Source organism: Papilio xuthus, unplaced genomic scaffold (assembly GCF_000836235.2).
Source record: "Papilio xuthus unplaced genomic scaffold, Pxut_1.1 DF825946.1, whole genome shotgun sequence".
Taxonomy (NCBI): Eukaryota; Metazoa; Arthropoda; class Insecta; order Lepidoptera; family Papilionidae; genus Papilio; species Papilio xuthus.
In genome coordinates, this window is record NW_013532703.1 from 985,680 (window position 1) to 1,013,662 (window position 27,983).

Here is a 27,983-nt window from a genome sequence, read left to right on the forward strand (position 1 = left end):
CATAAAGAAGTGAACACGATATCCTTAGACCTTGTTACGGTCTGTTATTAAATACTTAATATCAGACATTTGCACTGACTTTGTCTGAGACATTTTTTTAAAGCGATAAAAAGACAATATAGCATCTAATCTAATTAAACTAACGTGTTTTTTAATTTATTTATAGTCTATTACACGTTATATTTTGATTTGAAATTTATAACCGTGTTTGCTGTGTCGACCAAAGTTGTTACTAGGAGAGTTTTAAGGTTATCTACGAAATCTACTACTGTTATAAAAAAAGTCCTATTTACCTATCTCCCTTAATTTTCATTAATAAAAAAAATATTATTTCCTTTAATATAATCCACCGTTAAACTTCCTTATTCAATTGGTGGCAATTTGAGAAAAAAAAAACAACGTAGAAATCTTTCTAAAGTTATGCGTCCATTAGCACGCGCTCGACACATGGCACGCACGGCCCCCCAACAGATTTTAATTTGCTTTGTATGATTTAACATAGCGCTGCGCCCATCATCCGCGTTACCCGCATTTATTCCAGACAAAGGAAATCCGTTTATTTCTGTGCTTACGGTGCGTTCGGCCAATGGACGCGTACCTTTAAACTCTCGTCTAGAAGCTTTTTAATGAAAGCTCATGTTACCTCAAGTAAATCAACCGGGAATTTTTTTAACCTTAAATGAATATTGAAATATAAATCGTAATATAAAGGGTTAAAGTTCAATATAAGTTAACATTTTAATACTTATGAAATCGAAGTTAAATGGATTATAAACATAGTGCGCGCGCATCTACGACGTAGCACACAAAATGGCGGTAGGTTCTTTTACGTAGACAGATGTTAACTTATAATTTAAAAAATGGTATTATTGTTTTTAATCACGAATTATAAATCGTTTAAAATGTTTCAATATGTTTTTTTTTAGAAATTAGTGTATAACAAGAGAGTATTTTAAGTTTTATGAAATTAGTCTTTTGTTTGTAATTGCGAGTAAAATAACATCGACGTGTAAAAGAACCTTAGAGATCTTAGTCAGTCTGATTTGGTCAGTGGCTGTGTGAACGTATTTCGTAATTTTTAATCTTTAATACGTGTTTTTTCATGAATAAAATCATCTATTTTATACAAAAGTCTTCATATATTCTTATTTTTCAATAAATTATTATTAATATTTCTAATATATTAGTAATTTTGTTGTGATTTTCATAATTTTCATTTCCTAAGACGTATTTATTTACAATTAAATTGAATGTGGACATTATAAACAGAAGGGTTCCAAGCATTGATTGAAATACAGCGGTAAGTATAACAGTCATGTTAAAAATTTATTTTTTATTATTTTCTTAAAAATTACGCTTCAATTGATTTCTAATCAAGTAATATATTATGGGTCTTGTATGAATTTATCTAAATAGTTTTATTTTTAAATTGTAACTTATTTTTTAATTCATCTTTTTTTTCTACATTGTCCAAAACCGGAGAGGTTTCCCCTTGATAATTATTCAATCTAAAGAAGTGCTACAGCGTAGCTATTACTTGCGAGCGCAGGACGTACGAATCCAATGTATACTTATTTATTGTTTTTTTTAATTATCTCAATCAAGATTATGGACAATCTGCGATTTATTTTGCATATGAGTCTGAGTAAATCTATGCATATTTATAAAATTGGTGTCTCTGTATGTAATACTAGCTGTGCCCGCGACTTCGTCCCCGAGAAATACTGTCTTTGAGTTTCACGTGGCACTGGACAGTACTTGGACATTGCAACATTACTTTATATTTCTAAAATAAAAAAAATCTAAATTAAATGTAGCCTAAGTTACTGCTTAGTATATTAGCTACCTGCCAATAGCAGTCCCGTCAAAATCGGTTCAGCCATTTCACAGATTAGCCGGAACAAACAGACAGACAGACGAAACTTGTATAAAAAGGTTATTTTTTATATATATGTATAATATTTTAGTAAAAAATGGTTATTTAAATAATACTAACAGACATTCCAATGTTATTTATATTTGTATAGTTGTATAAATTATAGATTGAAAAAAAAAATGTGCATTGGTGTATTTACGTTACTTATAAACGAAAAATCAATTATAAAAAGATTTTGTCTGTCTGTGTTTGTTTCAGAGTAATCTCCAACACGGATCATTATTGTAATCAGCTGGATCATTCATTCATTCAGCAAATTGAAATCATTCGAAAGCACTTGCTGCTTTTGTTAAATGAACTTTTCACATCCATCACATAGGACGAGAAAAGATACTACGTTAATTGAATAACATTAAATCGAAAATATAAACCTTTCTTTAGAGTAGGCTCTTAGTAATATATGAAAATTCTTGTTAATCCTCTATTTAAATATTCACGCATATTCAAATAACAAGCGTCGTTTTCACACTTTTGCTATTTTTTTTCGTAAGGCGTAATCTGCTATTTAACATGTTTGATGTAAAAATAGCTAAATAACGGCACGCAAACAACGGATGTTAACTGGTTAACACGAAATAATAAATTGCCACATTGTTTGTATAAAATTATAATACTTTACTCATTTTGATGACGATATGACCTAGTAAATAATGTTTGCAAGCATCAGAATCGTGAAATTAAAGAAAATGCATATTTTAGGAAACACAAATATATTGATTTTAGACGTGGCCATCTGGATTCGCTAAAGTAGCGAAGCCCATGGACATTCGCAATTGCAGATGTGTTGCCTACCTTTAATCGAAAGAGGCGGGGAGGATCGCTCCTCCGTCAAATTAACTTCCCCTTCCCATCTTTTCCTTATAAGAAAAGGGTAGGAAGGGAAAGAGGATTAAAGTCAGACCTGTGGATTCTTAGAAAACAGACCTAAATAATTAAAAGACCTGAGAATTAATTTTTGATGTTCACACATAATCGTATTTTCTATCTACATGATTCGCTTGCAATAAACGAACAGTTTCATCGTAATGCGATTGTCTAGAAATCTAGATGATAAATTTTTAAGTCTAGACCAGACTTTATAGCTGTCTGAGCTGACTTGAATGTCTCGTTTATTTCGAACAATTTTCAGTAAATTAAATCTAGCAAGACGCTGGTTTAGACATTTTCTTCAAAGTGAAATAAATTCAAAGCACTTTCGAAGCGAATCCGGTGAAAAGCGATTTCAATCAGTAGCGGCGTTAGGGTAGGGTCAGGTGGGGCGATCGCCCAGGGCGCTGGGGATAAGGGGGTGCAGTATTTTCCAGGGTGGGATTTAAAAGGATGCCTACAGTGTCCGCTAATATAAATCTTTGGAAGATTTTCACAGATACAAACAAGGGGGTGTCGCAAAAATCTCGCCCAGGGCGCTTGAAATGTTAAAACCGGCCCTGCTTTCGCTGATGAAATTTAAATTATTCCCGCGGTCTCTTTTCCCTTTGAGGAGGTGAATGCATCGCAAATTAAATTGCCATTTTAATAGTTATTATACAAGTGGCAATTCAAATTAATTACAAGGTTATTTAAATATCGTCTTTAATAGTATATTTTATGAAAAGCTTTTGCAATAAAATAACGTGAATTTACTTTGAACGTGAACTATTGAAAATTGTAACATTAACCATTGGTTTCTAAGATCAAAATATCTGTATAAAACATATTGTCATTATCATTTATTTTTAAAAAAACAATATGTTTTAAATGGACAGGTTACAGGTTACAAAAGGAACTGAATATTTCAACTAACTGATCTCTAAAACATGAGGATATAATTAAGCTTTGTATTACAATAAGACAGTATAAATGTTATCAGACCGACATGGGTGCTAATTACAAACTTATGCTATTGGCGGCTACGTAACTAGAGTTAACTAATTGTTTTCATGACATATTTGGTGTCATTTTTTTAATATTAGAACAAACTAAAATGTAATCAAAATCAATATGTCAAAACAAAAATACGAACATTTTTATCGTAAAATTTGTAACATTTAATAATCTTATCTTGAAGGTATCTCCAGAACTGCTCAACGGATCTTGATGAAATTTACATATATAGATGTAGAATAGAATAATCTAGAAGAACACGTATGCTGCTAACAATGTTTATTTAACTCGGCGCAGACAGAGTCGAGGGCGACAGTTAGTATATATGTTGGTGAGCGAAGTAAACAATTTATCCCGAAGTACTGAGGTCGGGCACGTTCCATTCTTAATTGATATTTAATCTGAAAGCGAGGTATCGAAATTAAAATCAGCGCTTCTTATTAAAAGAATAATGGTACTTAATTTATTATAGCTAGTCTAAGTATTAATCGAACTTATAGTAAGAAATAGCATTGCAGGATTACTTGTATTTTGCTTTTGTATAGCATAGCATGTGTTAGGAAGAAAATCCGACAGTGTGCCGGTGTATCGGCTCAACACTAGCTTTATTAAAATATCGACGTTTATGTCCCCTCACTAATCAATCTGACACTTGACTTTGTTACGAAAGTACATCATTCGCGGCAAAGGATTCTAACTAATATAAAATATGTTTATAGGGAGGGAGTTTAGGGGTTCGACGAAGTATGACATTGTGACAAGGGGCGGGGAGGAGTCACAAATCCCATGACATTTTTCCAAATAAAATGTTTTATATCTAAGTATTACATTAAAAAAGTACACATCAACTTTACACCGTTTTTTTTAATTTACCAATAAAAAAAAATGTATAATTGCAAAATATGTAGCGTCATACTAGGTAGGAAGCGGGTCTCATAAAAGTGACCAATTGTAACTACCACGGGGTAGGGGTTAAAAACATCATGAAATTCTAGGGACTCATAATAATAAAACAAAAATAATTATTTAAGATTCCATCATCAAAATATAAAGTTTTCATAAACTAATATTTGTAATTTATTTTCCGCTTGCGAGCTGAGGGATCGTGTGTCCAAACTCCATTACTGCGCTATCGATTTTAGATTTATCTTTCTACTTTGTGAAGCTGCGGGTACACTGTCTTGATATCTTGTTAGATAAACTACAGGCAATTGTTTTATAGAACTATTTTACTAACATTATAAATGTGAAAGTTTAGAATTAATGTTTGTTAGAAGGTATCTCCGAATCATCAATACAGAAGTAGAACATAGTCTGGAAGAACACATAGGCTACATATTAAGGTCTGTTTCGACAGCTACTAATATAACATAAAGGAACACATATTTTTATTACTAAACTATAATAATTCGCTAAGTGTATATAACTAATAAATTAAAACGAATAATTTAACCAAAACTTTTTAACATAAAAATAATTTAAACATATCTTGCGCCGTGCATGCAAATTTTGAGACTCGATTTCTATGAAACAATGAATAATCAACTAGCGCATGGTTAACCAATATATACAAACTGCCTAATTACTAAAACATTTCCATATAAACATGTTATCTCGATGAAGTCGAGGCTGACCGCTGGTCTTATTGTAAATGCAGAAATGATTGGATGGATGAATAGATGGATGTATGTTTATTAGAAGGTATCTCCGGAACAGTTGCATGGATATGCTATTTGGCATAGATGTAGAACATAGTCTGGATGAACGCATAGGTTCTTTATTTTGCGTGGACAGAGTCGCGGCGACAGCTATTTAGTTATAAATATGAAATTACTAACTTTTTTTATTCAAGTTAAGTTGAAAAATATTTGTTCAAAACTTGTAGTACACAAGTTTTTTGTAATTAATACAGTTTTAAATCGTTATAAACGCATAATACGAATTTATTTTATTTCTTTTATAAATGTAATACGATTGTTTCAATGTAAATTTTGTTGACATTGACCTACTTTATGCCTGTAATTCTCAGTTCGTTAACTCCGAGACAGTTGTAGTACGAATAACTTTGTGAAAATCAAGTGCTGTTCAGCTAACTGTTGAGAAGTTTGTACAGATTATATATTCCTGTCTATTTATAAGTACTTTAAAATTTTACGATAACGAAAAGCCAATTATTACATTTTTTGTCTGCCTGTATGTCTGTCCGTGTTTGTTACGGGTAATTTCCGGGTAATCAACGGTTGGACCAAACGGAAGGTAGCTGAAGCACGCTGGCATATTATAGACTACTTCGTTTTTAAATTCTTCGCTGACGAAGTTACGGGCGACCGCTAGTTATAAATATACATCGTGTGTATTTCCACACTAGCTGTCCCCCCGAACTCTGTCCGCTCGTAATTACCAAAAAATTTTATTAGTAGCTTAACTTAGGTAATTATTCGTTTTTAATATTTTATTTAATATCATAGATTTATTATAATTGCATATCTAAAGTGTGTTCGGGTTACATTTCTTGCGGAATGTGGACTAATTTAAATTTTGGTATATATTAGTAGTCTGTGTTCTTGCAGACTATGTTTTACATCTGTCCCTTCAAACAAACATCCATCCATTCATTCGCATTTATAATTTTAGTAAGATTGCGATAATCTGTAGCGAATGTAGGCTCCCTTTGTTCTGTCAGTCAAATGGAAACACGTTGACATTTCCAATGAAGACGAAAGATGAACGAAGCGTTGCGTTGTTGAGACGTAATACCTTTTTATAGAACTTAGTGAAAATAAAAGCCTTTTGAACGTAATAATATTTTCGACATTTTCTTTTATAAGAGTACATTTTATATCTGTAGTGTAATATTAACATTCTGAACTTTAGTTACGATTAAAAAAAAATAATTAATCTGCGTTTTTTCCATTTATTCCTTTACAAGATTTTGACTCCGTTTATGCGGAATTAAAAAACTTAATTAGTAGTCTTCTTTCAGACTATGCTCTACATCTATGCTTTATTTCAGCGAGATCCGTTATGCAACAATCATACGTGTATTTAAACTTTTGCATTTATAGTATTAGTAAGTAAGATCGAGTTTAAAATTAGATTAAGAAAAACATGAATGGCATAAAAATTATTTTTAATTCAGTTGCGGGAAAAAGTTAGTGACGTTTATAATTGGCTTTAACGTGTACTTTTGTTTTTAACTTAAGATACTTTTTCAAAAAGCGAGTGCGGCTCACTTACTTCTGATAGGCAATTATGGCCGCTGACGGGAAACATCAACTAGTCGCCCGGGAACTGACAAAATGTTCCAAAATGATCCTACAAATAAATATCACTATTAGGAATTATCAATCTTACCAATATAAATGCCAATGTTTAGATGAATGGATTGATGTCCGGAATGGCTAAACAGATCTCGCATACATGTAGAACATAGTCCGGAACAATACATAGGCTACTATTTTTTTTTTGTTAATGCGCGGGCAACAGCTAGTCTATTAATAATGTTAGATATTTTAAAATATTTCATCTTAATTTATTTCTTTCAACTTCTTTGAACTTAATATTTACTTAGCTAAAATAACTACGAAGTATTCCGATATCAAAAATTAAATGTACTGCGCAACTCTAGGCACGTTAAAATTTAACGCCATTTTGAAACAGGAGTTTGTGTTGAAGCAAGTACATCGTAAACCGCTAAGAGACTACTAAAGAGGTTAAGGTCCAATAATCTAGTATTTAGTACGTAAAGCTTCTTTAAATGTAATCTGACTACCTCCTTTTTAAAATTACGAAGATTATTTATGTATCTTAATGCAAATACTTAGTGTTCCTTGGCTCGAAATAAAACAAAGAAAAAGAAACGGGACCCTTATAGGATTAATATTGTTGTCCGTCCGTCTGTCTGTCTATCGTGACAATTTTTAACACAGTAGTTTAGAAATCTATTTTCTAGACTATTTTCACAATTTTACTGCTCGCCCAGGTGGCTATATTTCCCACTACACCCCGCTGGGTGTGCTATAGACTCTAGGGGGTCAACCTACAACCGGGGTGTGCGTATTCATAAGTGTCCATACCCCGGTAAACAGTGAGTTGAGGGAACCAGAGGGGATTTAGTGGATAGGCTCCATGTCGATTTCCTTCTAGAGTAAGGGATGTGGAGAGAGTCCCACATAACCGGAGTGTCGTTCCCCGGTACGCGTAACGCATTCTTCCTCTTAAAAAAGGGGGTCAATCTGGAACACTTTGGGGATTAATAATATAAAATAAGGCCTCTAGTTTACGTCTTTATTCTTGCGGCTGTCTTCAGTGGTTCAATTTTATTATTTATAATTTGTACGTAAAGTTACTTTAAAAAAAAACTTAATCAAAAAGTATTCATTATTTTTTTTTAACTAAAAAAGTCACTTTAAGTTACAATTTATTCATAAAAGCGCCTGCAACTTGGTCCTCGTTCTTGTATTAAAGTAAGGAAGGTCTCAGACGTTAGTTTCACTTTGAAAAGATAAATAAATCAACGAGACAGAATAAAACCATAGTAGAGTTAGCTTTTCTTAAATCTTACTTAAGAAATTCGTTTACAATGTTGCTTGTTTGAAAAAGGAATAAAAATTATTGTTATTTTCTATGAAAGAGTTCGGATTTATATGTCAATTATTTGTTTCGTCAGTTTGTAATATGATTGGGAATATTATAAACTGTGGATTGCGACTGTACATATACTGCAAAATTTCATCTGGATGCATGTATTCTGGAGATCCCTTTTAATAAACATCCATCCAAACCTTCGCATTTATAATATTAGTAAGATGTTGATTTTTTTATTTATAAAGAACTAATATATATTGAACTTAGCAATCTTATAAGGTACAACAAAAACCTTTTAAGGCGACGACGAAATAATTAATAAAGTTGCCAACTTTCTTACATGACTCGATGCGAAAACATTTTGTAGGGGCTTGCGAATTTCAAACTTTTACTTCCAATTACCTTCCGATGTTTTTACACGGAGGAAAATTAGCGAGAAACCTTATTTAGTCAATTGTTTTGCCTTTAATTTACCAAATGTTGCTTTTAGCTATAAAATAGATTTGAGAATATTACTATCTTAAATACTTTTTACTATTATAAATGCGAATATTTAGATGGATGGATGTTTGAAGATATCTCCAGAACGGCTTCACGGATGTCAATTAAATTTGGCATACATATAGAACATAGTCGGGAAGAACATATAGGCACTTATTACGTTTTTTTTTTAATTCTAAAGCTAGTAAATAATAGATTAAATAATTTTACTTGCAGACAATGGCGCCTGTGAAGTTCGGATTGTTCAAAGCCCGCAGCAAAGACCACCAGGAACAACCGTCTACAGAGAATCTGCTGCAAGACAACAACAGCAATTATAATGGTACAGTGCGATACAAAATACATTTGTAAAAATACTATAGATATACATAAATCATCTGTCATACAAAGTAATTAAGATTAGCTGCCACATAACAGTTGATTTCCGTGACCAAAATCTCTGTATAAAGCATATCGTCATTGTAGTGAATGCATAAACGTAGTGTTGTATGTCTCGAGCGTACACGCCATAAGTACATGTCGGCGAGAGGGGACGGCAGTCCATGTCAGACCTTTGGACCGGTAGCACGTGTCGGTACGTGAACGCGAGCCAAATATAACGCAACAATGCTACAGTCATCCCTGTCATTATCTTTGACAAAACAGAGATAACAATATGTTTTAAACGAGGATTTTGGTGTCAGAAACCCACGGTCGTTCCGTGAATTTCCAATACATTAATCTTTGTAAAAAAACAATGGCATCTCATCTAAACCAATGGATAGTAATGGTCGATGGAGTCATTAATTAAACTGTAATTAAACATAAATTTTGTAATACTAGTTCCGGGCTCACCCGTGCCATCTACAAGCAAAGGTCTGCAAGAAGATCTCTCGCCTGGGAGTATTTCCATGCTCACTCTGGATAGCGATGATGAGGATGATGTAAGTTATTATATCTTGCTAATATCGTGAATACTAATTTTTCGATGGACGGATGGTCCTTTGTTAGAAGGTACGCTTCACGGCTAATTTTTATAATGTTTTTAGCTTCCCAGCGAGAGGAACTCTCCAGTCAGACGCGGCAGCGACGCTTGTAGGATGGATGCACAGGTATCCACATTTTTTCTAGCTTTATTATAAGATAGAAATGAACAATGCATTTTTGTATACCAATGACATCTAATGTTATGGATAGGTCGCGGCTTGGAAATTACAGCTATATATATTATGCTTCGTTCCGATTTAAAATTGTCAAAGCTACTGTCAAATCCAAAATCAAATACGCACAAAAAATCACCGCTTATAGCCTACCCATGTCTGTGACAAATACCCATTACATGACATTGACAGCAAATTATAGTCTGACCTACTACTCTAGATACTTAAGCTATTAAACTTTTTGTTTCCCAGATAAATTACGAGCTATTAAAAAGTCAGACATCTATTGGCGATGTTAGCAATCTTAATGAATACGACGAGGTGGAACAGTACGAGATGGAGGAATTCCAACAGAATATAGACCTGGATCCAGATGGCACGTTGTGTGATGCTAATTCTTCAGAATTTGACATAACTTCAATAACAGCGAGCAACCTCTCTATATACTGCGCCTCGCTTAAAAAACCAAAGAAGAGTAAATCAAAGGAAGAACAACAATTAAGAGATTTTGACATGTGGCAGGCGAGCAATATTGAAGTTATGCAGGTGAGGATTTATGTCACTTTAAATTGCTTATTTTAGTAAATAGAAGTACCAGGACTGAGTGTCCAGTGGAAATAGGCTCTAATAGGAATTTTTAAGCTGAATATAATTGTAGAAGCGTCTGTACCCATTATTATAATTACATAGTTATGTAAATAATACAAAATAAAACGTACCGAAAAAATGGTATATAAACTTAAAGGAACAAATAATAGCTACACTTTAAAGTATATTGTAAAACTTATTTTGCAACAAATTGTATTCCAAAGTAGCGAAGAGTGTATTTATTACGTCTGAGTGCAATAAAGTATATAAACACTTAAGTATATAACATTGTTCTCGATTTATCTCTCAAGTCCGACTCGAGGTTTATCCAAGATAAAGCTTTACTTCTACAACTCGTATCTCACAAAATGCACTTTAATACTTTTATTTGTTATCTCTAAGTTGCTTTGAAGTTATAATAATTTTCATATTTACTGGACATTTTAAACGAAAATACATACAGCGTGTCCCAAAATTCAACGATAAAACTGTAATGGATGGTAAATATGTTGTTAGTTAAGTTCAAATAAAGCGGTACTGCACCCGGCAGAATATTAGCTTAAAAATGATCAAATATTTAAAATCAGGAGCAAATAAATTCAAAAACGAAATTGCGCTGAATATTTAACTACATGCAAATAATTTTGCATGTAGTTAAATATTCACCATTCCGCAGCTGTCCCTTTCTAAGACCTTATGCGAGCAACCGACATTAGGTTCTAGATTAAAATACTGACAAAACTATACATTATGAATCTTAGTTATTCCTGAAGAGTTAAAGCTGCCAATATGTTGCTTGAATTATTTAATTTTGATAACAATTTTTTTTTAATTTATACCTTACTATTCCAGAACCTTCTGAGCAGAAGTGGTACAACGGACGAGCAAATAAAATGGGAGGCGATCGCGACCGCGCGCGGTCTGTGTACACTCAACGACACATGCACTTGCAGCGATTGTACCACGGCCAAATACCTCGTGGGATTCAATGATGGTGACGCAGGGATGGCAGCCACACCACTCCTCAGCGCTATCAGTGTTGGATGTACTCTGCAGTGAGCAAGATTGAACCCGACTGTACAGTCAACTGCATAAATATGTAAACAGGAAACTTACACAAGCCGCCGGTTTCAAAAATACTATAGCATGTAAGGTCGGAAGCGTACGGGCTGCCTGCATAGTTTGTAAATGTATACACTTGTGCAGCTGACTGTATTCAACCGACCGCAATGTACAGTATGAGCGTGACGGTATGACAGTCGTTTGCACTGTACAGAGTGAGCGTATGTACACACAGCATTTGTACACTGCACTGTACCATGTGGAAGTAATTTAGCTGGTATTATACTCTTTATAAATGTCTACTGCACTGTACTATTAACTTTTTTATTTACCATATTTCAAATATTACAATAGCTTTACTGTGCATAATTATAATATAATATTGTATACAGTGAAGTTTTTGATTAGAATTGTACCTGAATATTTATTACGGTATTGTATAGTACTTTTGTGTTATGTGTGCCTAGTACTTCGATTTGTGACAATCGCCTTCGTTAATGTCAAAATTAGTGTGAGATTTAGTACTTTGCGTCCGATAGGAGTGTTGCACACATTTTGTTGATGACGATACGATGGCTATAGTCACTAATATTCGTGCTAGACCCACAAGTACGAAAAAATGTTACAGCACACTTTTCTACAGAATTTGTATAAAAAAAAATTTCAACGCCTCGTATTATATTAGCCAAAAAACAAAAAAAAATATTAATGACAATTTCTTTGCTATTTGTAGATCGGAATATGTTTATATATAAATTATTGGCGGGAAAAAACGGAGAATTAACAACACAGAGTCACTAATTTGGACTGTTTAGATTTAGTATGTAAAAAGAACATTAAGGGATTGCTAAGTGACCAATAAACTGTTAATAAGGGAGATAGGTATATTTATATTCTACGGAAGGTCTGGATTGTCATAAAAGAATAGACTGATTGTTAGGAATGAATTGATATTGTAAGTTAACGCAATCAAAGCCGCGGGTACGGTATAGTAAGATAGAAAAAGGCAGATAATTAAAAATAAAACTAAATAAGCTTGGTTTACTTTACCCCAAAACATTCGGGGGGAAAATACGAATCGAATGACAAGTAATTCGTCAGAATCGGTTTAGCAGTTTAGGCTACAGGATGTTACAAACATGCAAATCAACATACATACAAAAATAATCACAAATACGCTTTGTCTTTAGGATATTTCATAAAAATCAGTTCATAAATTAATATGCAACATTTTCATTAAAGTAGTTTTTAAACATACTCTATATATTTAGATTTCATATTCTTATTCACAGCAACTACAGGCCTAAATATCGATGCGTTTAGATTTTGTCTCGCTCTTCCTTTGAATACGCGATTCAGTTTTGAAAGAGACAAAAAACATCGCATCGACATCGCTTCGCTTTTGTGTAACACATTCTTTAGTAATATAACTTAAATATTGTAAATATTATTTAGTATATGTAATAAAAGTCATATAATAACTATTTTTAAATTGTAATTTATTAAAAATTTTGTGATTTTTTTAATTACAGTTACTTAACTTTTTAATAGAAAATTAAACGCGATCTTAGAAAACAAATAAGTAGTAGTCAGTCATCAGTTTTTGTTTTTAACGTAAATTTTGTTATCAAATATTCCAAAGTTAGTGTTTTAGCTTATTGTATGTATCTCTGTAGTAGAAAATAAAACCTTAATATTAATTAGCCGTCTAAAAATATCAGAATCATATTTTTAATTTGTTTCTAATCTACATCATTTAAACAGTGGTAGAGCCCGCTTTAACATCTTCGCACGAATTGTCCCGGCCTGCCCGGTGAAATACCACGACCATACAGAAGACAGGCGTCAAGTGGAAGCAATTCCGCCTACAGTCTGATGAGTGTGAATCCCGGAGGCCTAATTTAGTCCTCTTTCCCTTCCCACCCTTTTTCTTATAAGGAAAGGATGGGAAGTGGAAGTGGACTTTCCGGATGAGAAGTTGCACGGGAAAGGAAAATATTTTCTTTCTGTGCATCCTCTCTTCCGTCGTTTAAAGGTAGGCAACTCACATGCAATTCCGTATGTCTATGGGCAACGGTCACTTGGCTATTTCAGTGATTTCAGGTAGCCGCTCGCTCGTTTGCCTCCTTATGACATATAAAAAAATTCATTATTTTTCTTAAACAAAACATGTCTATACATGTCTATGGCCCTTTTCATACTTTTAATTTAAAAAAAAACATCAATTTCTCAAACCTTAACTCTGTTTATGCTAATAAATTAAATCATGTCATAAATAGGAAAGAATTGTTTGTCAATTTTAAATGCAATTAATAAAACAATGATTATAAAACTTTGTAGACCAATCAAACTTTTATGTAGAAATATTACAATTTTACAGTATAGTTTTTATGAGTTTTTATAATATTTATTTATGTATTAAATCGAGATATAAATAAATATATGTTACGGAATACCTTTATACTTGTAAATATTTATACATTTTTTACTCTTGTAGAAATATGAAAATGGTGTTAGTGGAGACTTATATTTATGTATTTTATTATATTATATAATGTAAATTTTTCTCTAAATATGTAGGATTTTATACCATTTACACGTGGGCTTACCAGTAACACTTAAATAAAACGTCTGTGTTAAATGCCAAAGATATTATTTTGTCATGTCTATTTTATATAATCTTTGTTGCTTTTAAAATAGTTTTAGACACTGATCTTTATAAATGGATAGGTCATTGCTTGGAGATGACAGCTTCTGTTTCGTTCTGACTTAAATGCGCCTGTGGATTTCACTGACAATTAATTCTAAATCAAATAGGCACAAATTACAACGGTTTCTAGCCTGTTCAAACTTTCGTGAGACATTATACTAAACTTATATAAAAACGGCGAAAAACTCAAGTTTATTCGTCCGGTGGCGGCACCGACTAGTTTCGATCCCAGCGGGGGCTCTTCATCAGGATTAGTGGTTCTGGTATTATTTCAGTGAGTGACAGGCCGCGTCCGCGAAATAATATAATACCAGTACCACTCATCCTGATGAAGGGCCCCCGCTGGGCTCGAAAGTAGTTAATGCCGCCGCCGGACGAATAAACTTGAGTTTTTCGCCGTTTTTATATCTGTTTGGTTTCTAGCCTGTTCATATATAGAGGTCAGTGACTTTAGAATATAACAGGCAATATTAAGGCCCTTCGTATACAAGGCAACGTAAAACAAAAGTAAGATTGTATAACTGCGTGTCTAGAATCGTGTTGTGGGATTTGCTCCGCCATTTTGAAAATTACAGCGATTCCTCTCAACTTAACAGATAGACAGAAAATGTCGGCGACGCATGTTGTGTACCAACCGGTTTTACGTTTTATTACGTAAGTTACGTAGAGAGTAACATCGCCGAGTTTCGAAGATTTACGTTGCCTTGACGCAGGACCTTTTGGGTTCAGCCAGTTCCAAATTAAAGCCTTAATAATGTTAACAGAGAAACGTCAAAGAAAATGTTTTTTTTTCAATTTAAGATATTTAGCGAATAATGTACGGTTTATTAGTTGACAATATTTTAACTTTAATTTGCAACATGAGTTAATGTAACGAAATAGTTCTTATTTATCTCATTTTAGAAAGGTTCCTATTACTATCGCTTGTACGTGCGTACGTATTTATACTTGCCTAGTCACTTCCAATAGGTTATTTTTAAAAAAATCTATGTGTTAGTGAAATTATATTTGTGTGCATATTCGTATATCGATGTTTATTAGCTGTGATTAATCAAGTTTTTACGTTTTGATTAAATGTTAGAAGTGATTATGTCTTATTATTTTCCTAAACGAAAAAACAAAGGTTAGTTTCCAAACCGTGCAATGCAATAGCTAGTTTGCTATAAACGGTTATATTATAAGCACGTGCATTGTTCAACGTCAAAGAAAAACAAAAAACAATCAAATGTTCTATAACATTTTTTTTTTTCGTGATATTAATAAGGGAAATAAAATAAAACTAACGATGAAACATTTTTACATTTCTTTATACCATTTATTAACACAACTACATTAATAAAATAGCCTGAATGTAATTTAGATTATTAATAATTAAAATCCTTGAAATAATTCCACCCAGCCTGGATCTTATTTCAGTGAATGTGTTACCGTAAAATTAAAATAGATTTATTTTATTATAATAACAAATATAATTAATTTAAACTATAATAATAAAGAAGGATAATATTTTGACATCATTTTAAGTTATTTGTGTTGTTGTTTAGTCGACGTTTGTTAGATTTACTTATAGCCGAGGTTCTTGAAGATGCCTTCGTTCATCGCGTGTTCGAAAAACGGACTTTCCCTGAAGATAACGGACGCATCTGATATGTGCATTTGACGTTTTCCATATCTAAAACAAAGAAGTAATTATTAGCTGCCACCATACTTCGTCCGAATACGTGAAACGCCTATGTGTCCTTCCAGACTATGTTCTAAATGTGTGCCAAAATTCATCAAAATCCGTTCAGCCATTTCGGAGATATCTTCAAACAAACATCCATCCATCCATTTAAACCTTGGATTTATAATATTAGTAATAGCAGATAAGGAAAGGAGCGTTGGTGGCTCAGTGGTCAAGCACTTGACTTGCAATCTGCAGGTCCTGGGTTCGAATCCCGCCATGTACCAATGTGTTTTTCGATTTCTGATTTACATATGTATGTACATTTATCCGACGTTCTTACGGTGAAGGAAAACATCGTGATGCAACCTGCACATATCTGAGAAGTAATTCAAAGATATGTGTGAAATCACCCTTAACTTAGGGTAGGCTCCGAGCCCCTCGGTGAGGAAGTATAGTCAGCTGATGATGAATAGCAGATATTTAGCAAAATAATGTTACCGCTTGCAAGCTTTCAACCTTTTGATTGGCAAGAAACAAGCTACTACTGCGAGTTCCTACCACCTTACTCTTTCTTTTTCTTTATCTAATCTGAAAGTAACACTTTCCACGTATATGTAAGCATTGACTTTATAGCAGTTGTGATTTAATACAAATGAATTGCGTGTTACTTTAATTTATAACGTAATTAAAACCAATGCTATTATATAATAACATTCAAACTTTACGGTATCATTGGGTGTGCTGCCGCATGTTATTTTCCTACCATTTTCTATGCGTTTACGATATGTCAAGCAGGTATAAAGTTAGGATCGTATTGTACCTGCCCCTGCCATGCACAGAGTAATATTCCTGCAGTTCCTTGAGATAATTGGAGATCTGTTCAGCAGTGTCGAAGCGCTCGGGACGACGGGGGCGCGGATATTGCGCCTGCGCCGCACACAGCAACATCACCGACAGGAACAACATGGCGGCAATCAGGAGACGCATTCTTGCTGTAAATTTATAAAACATTTGGTTTTTATATCATTCTGCGCATTGTAATAGCTTATACTTAATTAAAAAAATAATAACACTATCAAACTCTTTGGATGTTTGAATTTCAGACCTTAGCAACTGGTGAAAAACTTTTATATAATACTAAATGTTGGAAAGGGGAAGTGGATTTTGTAGCGAACGTATGGGAATGGGGAATAACCTTTTTCTGTGCGCATCTTTCTCTGTAGAAATGTAGGCAACGAATACACAAATGCAGATGTCTGTAGGCAATGATCGTTGGTTTTTGTTAGTTTTGTTATTACAATTAGTTTATGTATTGTTAAGGATATTGCTAGATAAATAGCATTTCAAAATTAGGCTTTGATCTCATGTAGAAATATAGGACAAACTATACTTTTAATTACAACTTATGAACGAATTTCTATCAAAGTTTGTAAAAGCTTATATAAAGGTCAGTTGCGATAACGTACTGGAAGTGACCTTTTGAAGTAAGGATGTGCCTGACACACTTCCAGCGCGGTATCGATTCAATTACAAAATTATCGATATCACAGATAGCTCGCTGATCTCTTGATCACTTTATAATTGTCAAATCGATGTTTTATTTGACAGCTGTTTACATTATTAAATGAACGGGGCTTCGTTTGAACTTAGGTATGTCGGAGTAGAAAATTGGAAGGTATATGCTCGATACAGTAGCTATGTAACGAGACAGCAAACGAGAAAACGATGAAAAAAATATTTACAAGGAGAGAAATATCACGGTAGGTTACCGTGACATTTATACGAAATTATTCCTATTAGCCTTTAGCGAAATCTCTCTTTTATGACCATATCCAATAATTAATTCTAAGATAAATAAAAATATCTTACTAATATTATAAATGCGAAAGTTAAGATTGATTTTTTTTCTTTTATATCAGAAAGCGGCAAACGAGCGAGCGGCCACCTGAAATCGCTGAAATAGCGAAGTGACCGTTGCCCATAGACATACGCAATTGCATATGCGTTGCCTTCCTTTAATCGACGGAGGAGAGGATGCACAGAGAGAAAATATCTTCCCTTTCCATGCATCCTATCATTTGGAAAGTCCATTTCCACTTCCCACATCCTTTCCTTATAAGAAAAAGGGTGGGAAAAGAAAGAGGACTCAATTAGGCCTCCAGAACGCACACTCTTCAGACGAAACGCGGAATTGCTTCAACTTCACGCCTGTCTTCTGTGTGGTCGTGATATTTCACCGGGCGAGCCGGGACAATTCGTGCGAAGATGTTAAAGCGGGCTCTACCACTGTTAATTTTGGCACTGATATAGAACATTCTGCAAGTAAACACAGGCTACTAATTGTTTTTTTTAATTCCGCGCGAATTTTGATGAACGCTGGCGGTTTAGCGGGCGACTGCTATTAATTGATACTTTCTTGAAGTATGAAGTACAACCATAAATAAAGAATATATTACTGATTAGCTGTAGCGACTCCGTCCTCGCGGGATTAAAAAAAAAACTTAATAAGTACCCTATGTGTGTCAGATTATGTTCTACATCTGTGCCGAATTTCATTAAGATCCGTTAAGCCGTTCTGTAAATAACTTCAAACAAAAAACCATCCATTTTAACTTTTGCATTTATAATATTAGTAGGGTGGTTTGTAGAAATTATTACTTATAAACTGTGTTACTTAAGTTACATACGACACAATTTTCATCGTTACATTACGAACTTTGTAAAAAATCTTAAATCTCTACTTAAAAGTTTCATAGTTTTGAAAACTTTTGAATACATTTCGTAAGATGCAAAGTTACTCTAACAATCGTACGAAAAAGTAGTTGGAACTTAAAATTTCATAAGAAAACACGTGACCGAATTAGAATTATAAGTACAAAGTAAGTAGAAATAGTTAGTAAGTTTAAGATATTATACGGAATCGTCAGATTAAAGATTTATACGTTATGATTGCCTTTCTTCTTGAAGTTACAATTTCTTAGTCTCAATCATCTGGGTCACACTCTTGAAACTACGGCTTTGAACAGGGAACCGTGTTCGAATCACTGAAGCAAATTCTTAACCAAGATATTGTTCTAAGATCTTAGACTTTAGGCCTTAGTAATCTACCCGTATTATCGTGGGTTTCTGAATCTGATATCACCGTTAAATTATCTCTGTTTTGTTAAAGACGGACAGGGATGACGATACATTTTGTATAATGATTTTGAATTCAGAAACCCAAGGTTAATGGTTTGAACGGAATATCTATTCTATGGATAACCTCAAAAACTAACAAATATTTTTTTTTTATATCATAAGGCGGCAAACGAGCGAGCGGCCACCTGAAATCGCTGAAATAGCGAAGTGACCGTTGCCCATAGACATACGCAATTGCATATGCGTTGCCTACGTTAAATCGACGGAGGAGAGGATGCAAAGAAAGAAAAAAAAATCCCTTTCCATGCATCTTCTCATCCGGAAAGTCCACTTCCACTTCCCATCCTTTCCTTATAAGAAAAAGGGTGGGAAGGGAAGGACTAAATTAGGCCTCCGGGACTCATCATCAGACTGTAGGCGGAATTGCTTCCACTTGACGCCTGTCTTCTGTATAGTCGTGGTATTTCACCGGGCAGGCCGGGACAATTCGTGCGAAGATGTTAAAGCGGGCTCTACCACTGTTAAATAATTTAAATAATTTGAACATTGGATACAGATTTAATAAATTTAAACTTGTGAATGTTCATCCTACTATTAACAAAGCTCTTCATAATTGTATCCACTTTCAATTACCTAATGAGGTATATTGAGATATTTAAGGCCGGACAAACGTTTGCGCGCCGCCATGTTTGCTCAGCTCTTGATGCTATCGACAACGTGATGTAAAATATCATTTTAGTCACGATTACTAGACCGCAATAATGTTGGCATTTACCTAATTAGTTGATGTATTGTTAATCTGTATTATCAGGGAACTATTGTTTTATGAACATAGTTATCTTATTTTTAAATTGCGACACATTTAAAGCGTAAATAGCTTAATGAAAGACGCGGTATTGTTCGAATATATTTTATAATTTGAGTAATATGAACCATATCCTAACATAAAACTAGATTGAAACTAGAATGAAATTATTTAAATTTATTAAAAAGAAAATCTATTTACAATATACATTATAAACGTTAATAGTTACATAAATCAAATTTTAATTAATCTAGCAACGGAACTAAGAAGAAATCTAGTTATAAATATATCCTATGTCGTTTAGAGCGTCGGTGGCTCAAGGGTCAAGCACTTCCTGGGTTCGAACCCCGCCATGTACCAATGTGTTTTTCCATTTCCGATTTACATATGTACATTTATCTGACGTTGTTACGGTGATGGAAAACATCGTAATGCAACTTGCACATATCTGAAAAGAAATTCAAAGATATGTGTGAAGTCAACCCGCACTTGGCCAGCGTGGTTGACTATGGCCTAGTCACCCTTAACTTAGGGTAGGCTCCGAGCCCCTCGGTAGGGACTTATAGAATTTTTTAAATTGGTTCAATAATTTCGTAGCATATTCAATGCAAATAAATCTTTCCTCTTTTAATATTAGTATAGCATATTAGTATTGTTAGGAAGAAAATCCGGAAATGACAGTGTATGTACTCAACACTAGCCTTACTAAAATATCGACGTCTGTGTCCCCTCACTAATCATTCTGACATTTGCCTTTGTAACGAGAGCACGTCATTCAATATAAATATAGATTAAATAGCGCCCATTTCCAATACTTATTATAAAAAAAAACATTAATAGTGTAATAGAAGTCTTCAATTAAAGTATTTTAAAGTTTAAGCACATCATGATTTGAGACAAATTACAGTATCATTTGCATTGACAAAGTCATTAATATACGTACTACTTGTAAAATATTGTATTATTATTGTTTATGAAAGGCACAAAATGCATTTAATAATGTAACCAGGCTACTTTCGAACCGCAGTCTTCTAAGCGTTATATCTCGGCACTATATTGTTTCATAAATCAATGAAAATAACCCGAGACGTCAGCCCACGGCTATTTATTTTATTATATCTTTTTTTAAATTATTTACATCATTTATCGTCTTTTGAGGGATATTTTAGTTTAATAAAGTTTTGATTAACCTTCTATCCTTGGGAATGATTGATCTATAGTAATACTAGCTGTCAACCGCGACTTCTTCCGCGCGGCATTTTTTTTAATAAGTAAGCCTATGTGTTCTTCCAGACTATATTCTACATTTCCATTTCACCCAGATGCATGCAGACGTTCTGGAGATACCTTCAAACAAACATCCATCCATCCAAACATTCGCATTTATAATATTAGTAAGATAGGATTATAAAGAAGAAAGATTTGATTGTTTACATTGAATAGGCTACGAAAGTAATGAACCGGTTTGAAACAGACTTTCATTGTTGGGAAACTATACTATCCCTGGGTTACATCTATATTTATTGCTAGATTAAAAAAAATAAGTATAAAATAAACAATTCCAATATACTAGATTTTTTATAACTACTTATGTTATTATAAAACTATTTATTAACGTGTAAGGTTATAAGATATTTTTTAAATATTGTTTTTAATCACGAAATAATATAGAAGCGCGTCAAATTAGACCGCCCGTAGCATATTTTTTCTTAACCTTTTAATAAATCCTTGAGGTGAAAACGTGCAGCGTTCAGTGGTTAGGGTTGGGATGATATATCGATATTGTTAATTCTTTGATTGATATCGATAGTGAAGAAAATTGATGGCAATTGAGAACTAGGAACCAAATATTAAGTATGCACCGTTAAAATCGTCCCCAACACTATTGTAAGTTCTCTTGTTTCTCTTGGAACTTCTCTTCTCGAGTGAATGTGGTTTGTCAAAACTGAACAGTTTTTTTTTCAGCAAAATTATAGGAATATCGATGCCAACTAAACAAATGTTGATTTTTTTATTTGTTTGAAGAAATAATGTGTTCATACTTAATTAAGACAGCCAATTGAAACAACATACATAAAATATAAACATAATTGCAATAAATGCATCTAATTCACAGTAAACAAATAGTTAACATTCACCAGTAATATTTAACAGAAAGAAATAACAAAAAAAAACGCTTTCATTTCATTAAAAATAAAATTCAGTGTAAATTAAAAACAACATCGCTACATGTTATGATTAATTACCCGTTGAAAAGAGTGGGGGGAAAAATCGTGAGTATCGAGCGTTTCGTTTCACGTTTTAAAACATAAAAGCAATCTCATATATACGATGATATTCTATATTGTTTTTTGAAAAGATTAAAGACTATGGTAAACTATATGCTCATGTTACCTTAGTTGAAACGATTAAAAGAAATGGTCCTTTGAATCTAATTCCAAATATTAAATACCTGTACAAATACAATATCGATATGTATTGTACATCACTAAAGGTCACATCACTAGACTCGCTTGATTTGCACCCAGCTCTCTGTACAATGCGCTCTGAGTGCTGGCTATCACTGTTGTTGTAGCCAATCTTTATTTCCACATCCACTAGTGTTCTACCAGCGATATGTTCTCGTTTCTAAAAATAGAAACTTCTATGGCCATAGGAATAACTTTGCAAAGATCTTACGTATTTTAGTTATGTACGTATTTAAAAAAAACGAAAACTAATTTAAAGCATTTTAAAATTTCAGCTAATTTTCATTTACTAATATTATAAATGCGTTTGTTTGGATGGATGGATGGATGAATGTTTGTTTGTAAGTAGAATAAATTTGACATAGATATATTATAGAATATAGCCGGGACCGCTAGTTTTAAAATAAAATTGTTATAAATTCAGAAAGTTCGAGAAAATTCCCGAAACATTTCAAGAATTAAACACGACAACTCTGCATAAACTTTTAGTTGTGACCTTCTACAAAGAAACTAAAAGTTTAACATTGGCGGGTATTTACGTGGCCGCCATCTTGCACGTTCCGTTTCTCGTTAAAGTGTTGCCATGCGTGAAAATAATATCCGACGCGTTTTGAATTCGCGCCTTTGAGTTGGTCACACTTAACGTTTAAAATTCAAACTGCGAAATTAGAATATGCTTGTTGACATATTAAACAGTTTCATAATACTATACTGGCTTACAATTTAGTAAAGATTTTACTATTAGATAGAATTGCTTTTGATTGTAACTACATCATATGAAACATGTTTACATGAAAACTATTTATTACTAGCTGTCGCCCGCGACTCCGTCCGCGTGGATATATAAAACAACTTAATTAGTGTAGCCTATGTGTTCTTTCAGACTATGTTCTATACGTATGCCAAATTTAATCGAGATCCGTTCAGCCGTTCTAGTGATATCTTCAAACACACATCCATTCGCATTTATAATATTAGTAAGTTAGATAAAAAGCAGCTCTTCAAGGCATAAATTCGAAAAAAAATGAATAGATAGTATCCTATGTCTATCTCCTGGCTCTAAGCTACCTCCTCGCCAATTTTCAGGCATAAAGGTAAAGCCGTTCTTGAGTTATAAATAGTGTAACTAACACGACTTTTTCTTTTATATATATAGATTAATTGAAATATTTAGAACGCTAACCTTTGGTTTCTGAGACCAAAATCTCTGTATAAAACATATCGTCATTCCTGTCTTTATCTTCAACAAACCAGAGATAACAATATGTTTCAAAAAGTGATTTCGGTCTCTGAAACCCACGGTAAATTATTATTTTCAAGAAATATAGTTAATACAAGATCATGCGCTCTGATCATAGCTCCGATGAATAGACGGTGTAAATAGAGACGCGAAAAAAGTGGGCATAACAAATTGGGTGTCCGTGTCCAGAGATAGCCTGGAGAAGTTGCTGGAAAAGGTCTGTAGAGCTAGGAGAGGAACATCATGACCTTGGTTTAACTCAGATAAAAATATATATAGGTTTGATATGACCAAGACATACACCTATTTCTTGAAGTATATTTAAGATTGATAACATGTTATCTACTATTGTTTCGGTAATGAAAACCCACGTAAATCTACCTAACTTTTAAACAAGTTTTACGCATACGTTCAGTATTATAACACACAAGACGATGCAAAACATACCCCTATTTTAAAAACACAATGAGATCTCGTTCCCAAATTAAACGTTAATTAAAAACATTTAACTCGCTGTTAACATTTTATTCGTAATTCAATTAAAGTCTCTAATTTACATTTAAGATTTACACACATCGTAAATATTTTACGAGCACATAACATGTTAAACGTTAAGAAAAGAAAAAAAAATACGTAAGTATTATTTTAAGTTGAAAGTTATTTTAATATATTTTTTTTAACACAAATGTTTAATATCTCTGAGACTGGTTTATAGTTTACGTTATTAAAAGTTAAACAAGAAATTAATTATATTACTTATTATTAAAAGTGCGAAATTTTAGATGGATGTTTCTTAGAAGGTATCTCCGGAACGGCTCTACGAGTCTTGATATAATTTGGTACAAATGTAGAGCATAGTCTGGAAGAATACATAAGTTATTAAGTAAGTTATTTTCTTAATTCCGCGCGGAAAGAGTCATGGGCAACGGCTATTTTATAATATTAGTAAGCATTTGTAGTTCAAATTGGGCAGTATAATAAAAAATAATTTAATTTTACCTACAATTTCGGAGGACTGAAGGATTTCTTTCAAAAGGACAATATGTTAGAAGCAAGAAAATGTTTGAATCCTTTTATTACATTGTTTGTTTGTTCATCTATTGAGTAAACAACCTTTTACCTTATTATTTAATTTATCTTATTATACTGTAATTGATTGATAGTGTACATAGATAAGTAATAAAGGTTAAAAGGGGAAAACCATAAGTACATAGCATTCTTTGATTTGTATAAATAAACTAGCTGTCGCCCGCGACTACATCAGCGTGGATTTATAAAAAAAAACTTAATTAGTGTAGCCTATGTGCTTTTCAGACTATGTTCTATACGTATGCCAAATTTAATGGAGATCCGTTCAGCCGTTCTAGAGATATCTTCAAACACCCATCCATCTACATCACATCCATCCAAACATTACAATATTAGTAAGTTAAATAAAAAAAATAGAAAAAAATGAATAAATCGTATCGCTTAGAGCCAGGAGACATAGCCGTCTCCTGGCTCTAAGTTACCTCCTCACCAATTTTCAGGCATATCGGTAAAGCCGTTCTTGAGTTATAAATAGAGTAACTAACACGATTTTCTTTTATATATACGAGTATGTATATATGTATCTCTAACTCTAACTTCTCTATTATTGTTTGATGTTATTTTGTCGAATTATTTGTATTGACATTTTAGTTAATCCAAGATTAACTGAAAAATCAAACAGTTTGTTTGTCGTTTGAACAAACAAATGTTCGTGACATATCCCTTTGGCTTTTTTTGTTCGAATTGTCTATGATAAAATATAATAAAAATGCAGATCACAAAATAATAGGGATTAAGGATATTCGAACATAGTCTGGAAGAAGACATAAGTAATGAATTATCCAGTCAGCGTTGCAACACTCTTTGTAAATATTTCCTGTTTTTTTTTACGTTTTATAAGCTAGCGCTTGACCACGATCCCACCTGGAGAAGTGGAGATTTGGTCGAAAGTACGCTCTAGCTTAGTAAGTGCCTATTCACTCTACTTAACTGTTTCTTATTAATGTTATGTTTTATGTGTCTTTTATATTTATTTTTGTGCTGATTATGCTTATTGTGTTGTGATATTGGAAGGATTAAATGTTTTTTTTTTAAGTTACTAATTTTTTTTTTAATTCCGCGCCCATGGAACCGGCGACGAATAAAGTTGATTTTTTACGATAGATTTTCATGTAGAAATAAATGGATATTACGATGCGAAAAACCAAATTTGGAAGTGTAATAATTTGTTATTACAACAAAACTGTAGACATTGTGGAAATTTATAAGGTTCTCTTAGCTCTAATTGATTAAAGAAGAAATCGGAGCAGAATCAGAATAGCGTGGTATGAACATACTATACGGCGAGATTATACACATTACTAAGATTATAATGAAACTAGCTGTCGCCCGTGACTCCGTCCGCGCGGAATTAAAAAAAATATTGCTCGCAGCGTAATGTTATATAGCCTAAAAGCTTCTATAAATTGACTATCCAACAAAAAAAGAATTTTTCAAATCGGACCGATCGAATTTTAAGAGTGGTAGAACCCGCTTTAACATCTTCGCACGAATTGGCCAGGTTCGTCCGGTGAAATACCACCACCACACAGAAAACAGGCGTGAAGTGGAAGCAATTCCGCGTTTCGTCTGATGAGTGTGCGTCCCGGAGGCCTAATTTAGTCCTCTTTCCCTTCCCACCCTTTTCTTATAAGGAAAGGATGGGAAGTGGAAGTGGACTTTCCGGATGAGAGGATGCATGGAAAGGGAAAATATTTTCTTTCTGTGCATCCTCTCCTCCGTCGATTAAAGGTAGGCAACATATATGCAATTGCGTAAGTCTATGGGCAACGGTCACTTCGCTACTTCAGCGATTTCAGGTGGCCGTTCGCTCGTTTGCCGCCTTATGATATAAAAAAAAACCAGTAGTTCCCGAGATTAGCGCGTTCAAACAAACAGACTCTTCTTTATAATATTAGTATAGATAAAATTTCAATGGTTACAATGGTAAAAGAAGACAGAAGAAATGTGGTGAAAGAGGATTACGTAAAGAGTGAATCCAATTATGATGGGTTACAGAGATGTTAGAAAAAGTGTAGACAGAATCGAACTTTCATTGCGAAAAAAGGTAGCAAGATGATGATGATGATGATGATATATATATATAAAATAATATAAAATGATCACCTTTCTATATTAAAAACTAGCTCTCGCCCGCGACTCCGTCCGCGCGGGATTAAAAATAGATGTTGGCCGATTCTCAGACCTACTCAATATGCTCACAAAATTTCATGAGAATCGGTCAAGCCGTTTCGAAGGAGTATGGGAATGAAAATTGTGACACGAGAATTTTATATATAAGATTACACTGTTAAGATTGTTCTTATATTGATTATTGTAAAGGAGGATTTCTTAAGTAATAGACTTCAACGATCAAGATAGTAAGCAAAGATGATTTTCAAACAAATATAACATAGTTTTTATATGGTTTCTTATATCGAAAAAAAAATTAAAAGTTTTTTTAAATAATTCTAAATTTGTTTATGAACTTATTATTATTGTTTCCTGAAATGTATTATTTTTGATAAACTTTCATAAGATTATTTTTACTATTATTGCATTGTATTGTTTTTTTTTTACTAAAATATTAGTAGATTTTTTTGTTAACTTACTAATATTATAAATGCGAATGTTTTGATGGATGTTATGTGGATGGATGTGTGGACTGACTACACTAATTAAGTTTTTTATATATCCACCCGGACGGAGTCGCGGGGGATAGCTAGTTAATAATAAAATTGTATTAATTATATTGTAATTGTTATTCTAATTACGATTTCTTTCCAATTTAAATGTTTAGAAAGTAGAACAATGCATTATATCCTACATAATTATATATTTATTACTAAAAATAGAAAAACTGATAGAAAACATAAAAAAAACTATTAAAAACAAATTTCTTAGTGCTTTTTTTATAATGTTTGCGATATATTAATAAAATGAACAATTATCAATAAATAAAAAAATAAAATGTTTTATAATGAACTTTAAAACCGATTTTTATTATTATCAAGTTAAGACTTACCTGTTAAGTAGCGTCACTAATCACTGGTGAGACGTTGTGAGATGTGGTGAGCTTGTGGTGAGCTTGGGGCAGCGCAATCGAAAGCTCGGGCGGGAGTGAGGACGGCAGCAGTTCGCAGGGCTTTTTATCGCTGCTACAGCTTACTACAGACCCGCGACCCGTAACAGGTGGGCGGCGCGGCACAGGA

General features: G+C 33.2%; 2 protein-coding genes across 2 annotated transcripts; one reads left to right on the forward strand and one right to left on the reverse strand.

Annotated features, from left to right (window-relative positions):
- The first annotated feature begins 1,233 nt into the window (after positions 1 to 1,233).
- On the forward strand, positions 1,234 to 12,005 carry LOC106124205 (uncharacterized). The gene is made up of 6 exons (XM_013320676.1): positions 1,234 to 1,300; positions 9,104 to 9,209; positions 9,710 to 9,810; positions 9,916 to 9,978; positions 10,279 to 10,572; positions 11,467 to 12,005. The coding sequence occupies exons 2-6, from the start codon at positions 9,107 to 9,109 to the stop codon at positions 11,671 to 11,673; spliced, it is 768 nt and encodes a 255-aa protein (XP_013176130.1). The 5' UTR covers positions 1,234 to 1,300; positions 9,104 to 9,106; the 3' UTR covers positions 11,674 to 12,005.
- Positions 12,006 to 15,900: 3,895 nt separating this feature from the next.
- Positions 15,901 to 27,878, reverse strand: NPF2 (neuropeptide F 2). Its single transcript, XM_013320689.1, has 3 exons — positions 27,797 to 27,878; positions 16,873 to 17,044; positions 15,901 to 16,058 (listed from the first exon to the last, which is right to left on the reverse strand). Exons 2-3 carry the CDS (start codon positions 17,037 to 17,039, stop codon positions 15,947 to 15,949), a joined length of 279 nt encoding a protein of 92 aa, XP_013176143.1. The 5' UTR covers positions 17,040 to 17,044; positions 27,797 to 27,878; the 3' UTR covers positions 15,901 to 15,946.
- Between the last annotated feature and the right edge of the window lie 105 nt (positions 27,879 to 27,983).

Excerpts from the sequence above, each read along its gene's own strand:
- LOC106124205 (XM_013320676.1), top strand. The coding sequence starts at position 9,107 with ATGGCGCCTGTGAAGTTCGGATTGTTCAAAGCCCGCAGCAAAGACCAC. Across the intron at positions 9,210-9,709 it reads CAACAACAGCAATTATAATG|TTCCGGGCTCACCCGTGCCA; the intron begins GTACAGTGCGAT and ends TTGTAATACTAG. Across the intron at positions 10,573-11,466 it reads GCAATATTGAAGTTATGCAG|AACCTTCTGAGCAGAAGTGG; the intron begins GTGAGGATTTAT and ends TTACTATTCCAG.
- NPF2 (XM_013320689.1), bottom strand. The coding sequence starts at position 17,039 with ATGCGTCTCCTGATTGCCGCCATGTTGTTCCTGTCGGTGATGTTGCTG. Across the intron at positions 16,059-16,872 it reads TCTGTGCATGGCAGGGGCAG|ATATGGAAAACGTCAAATGC; the intron begins GTACAATACGAT and ends TCTTTGTTTTAG.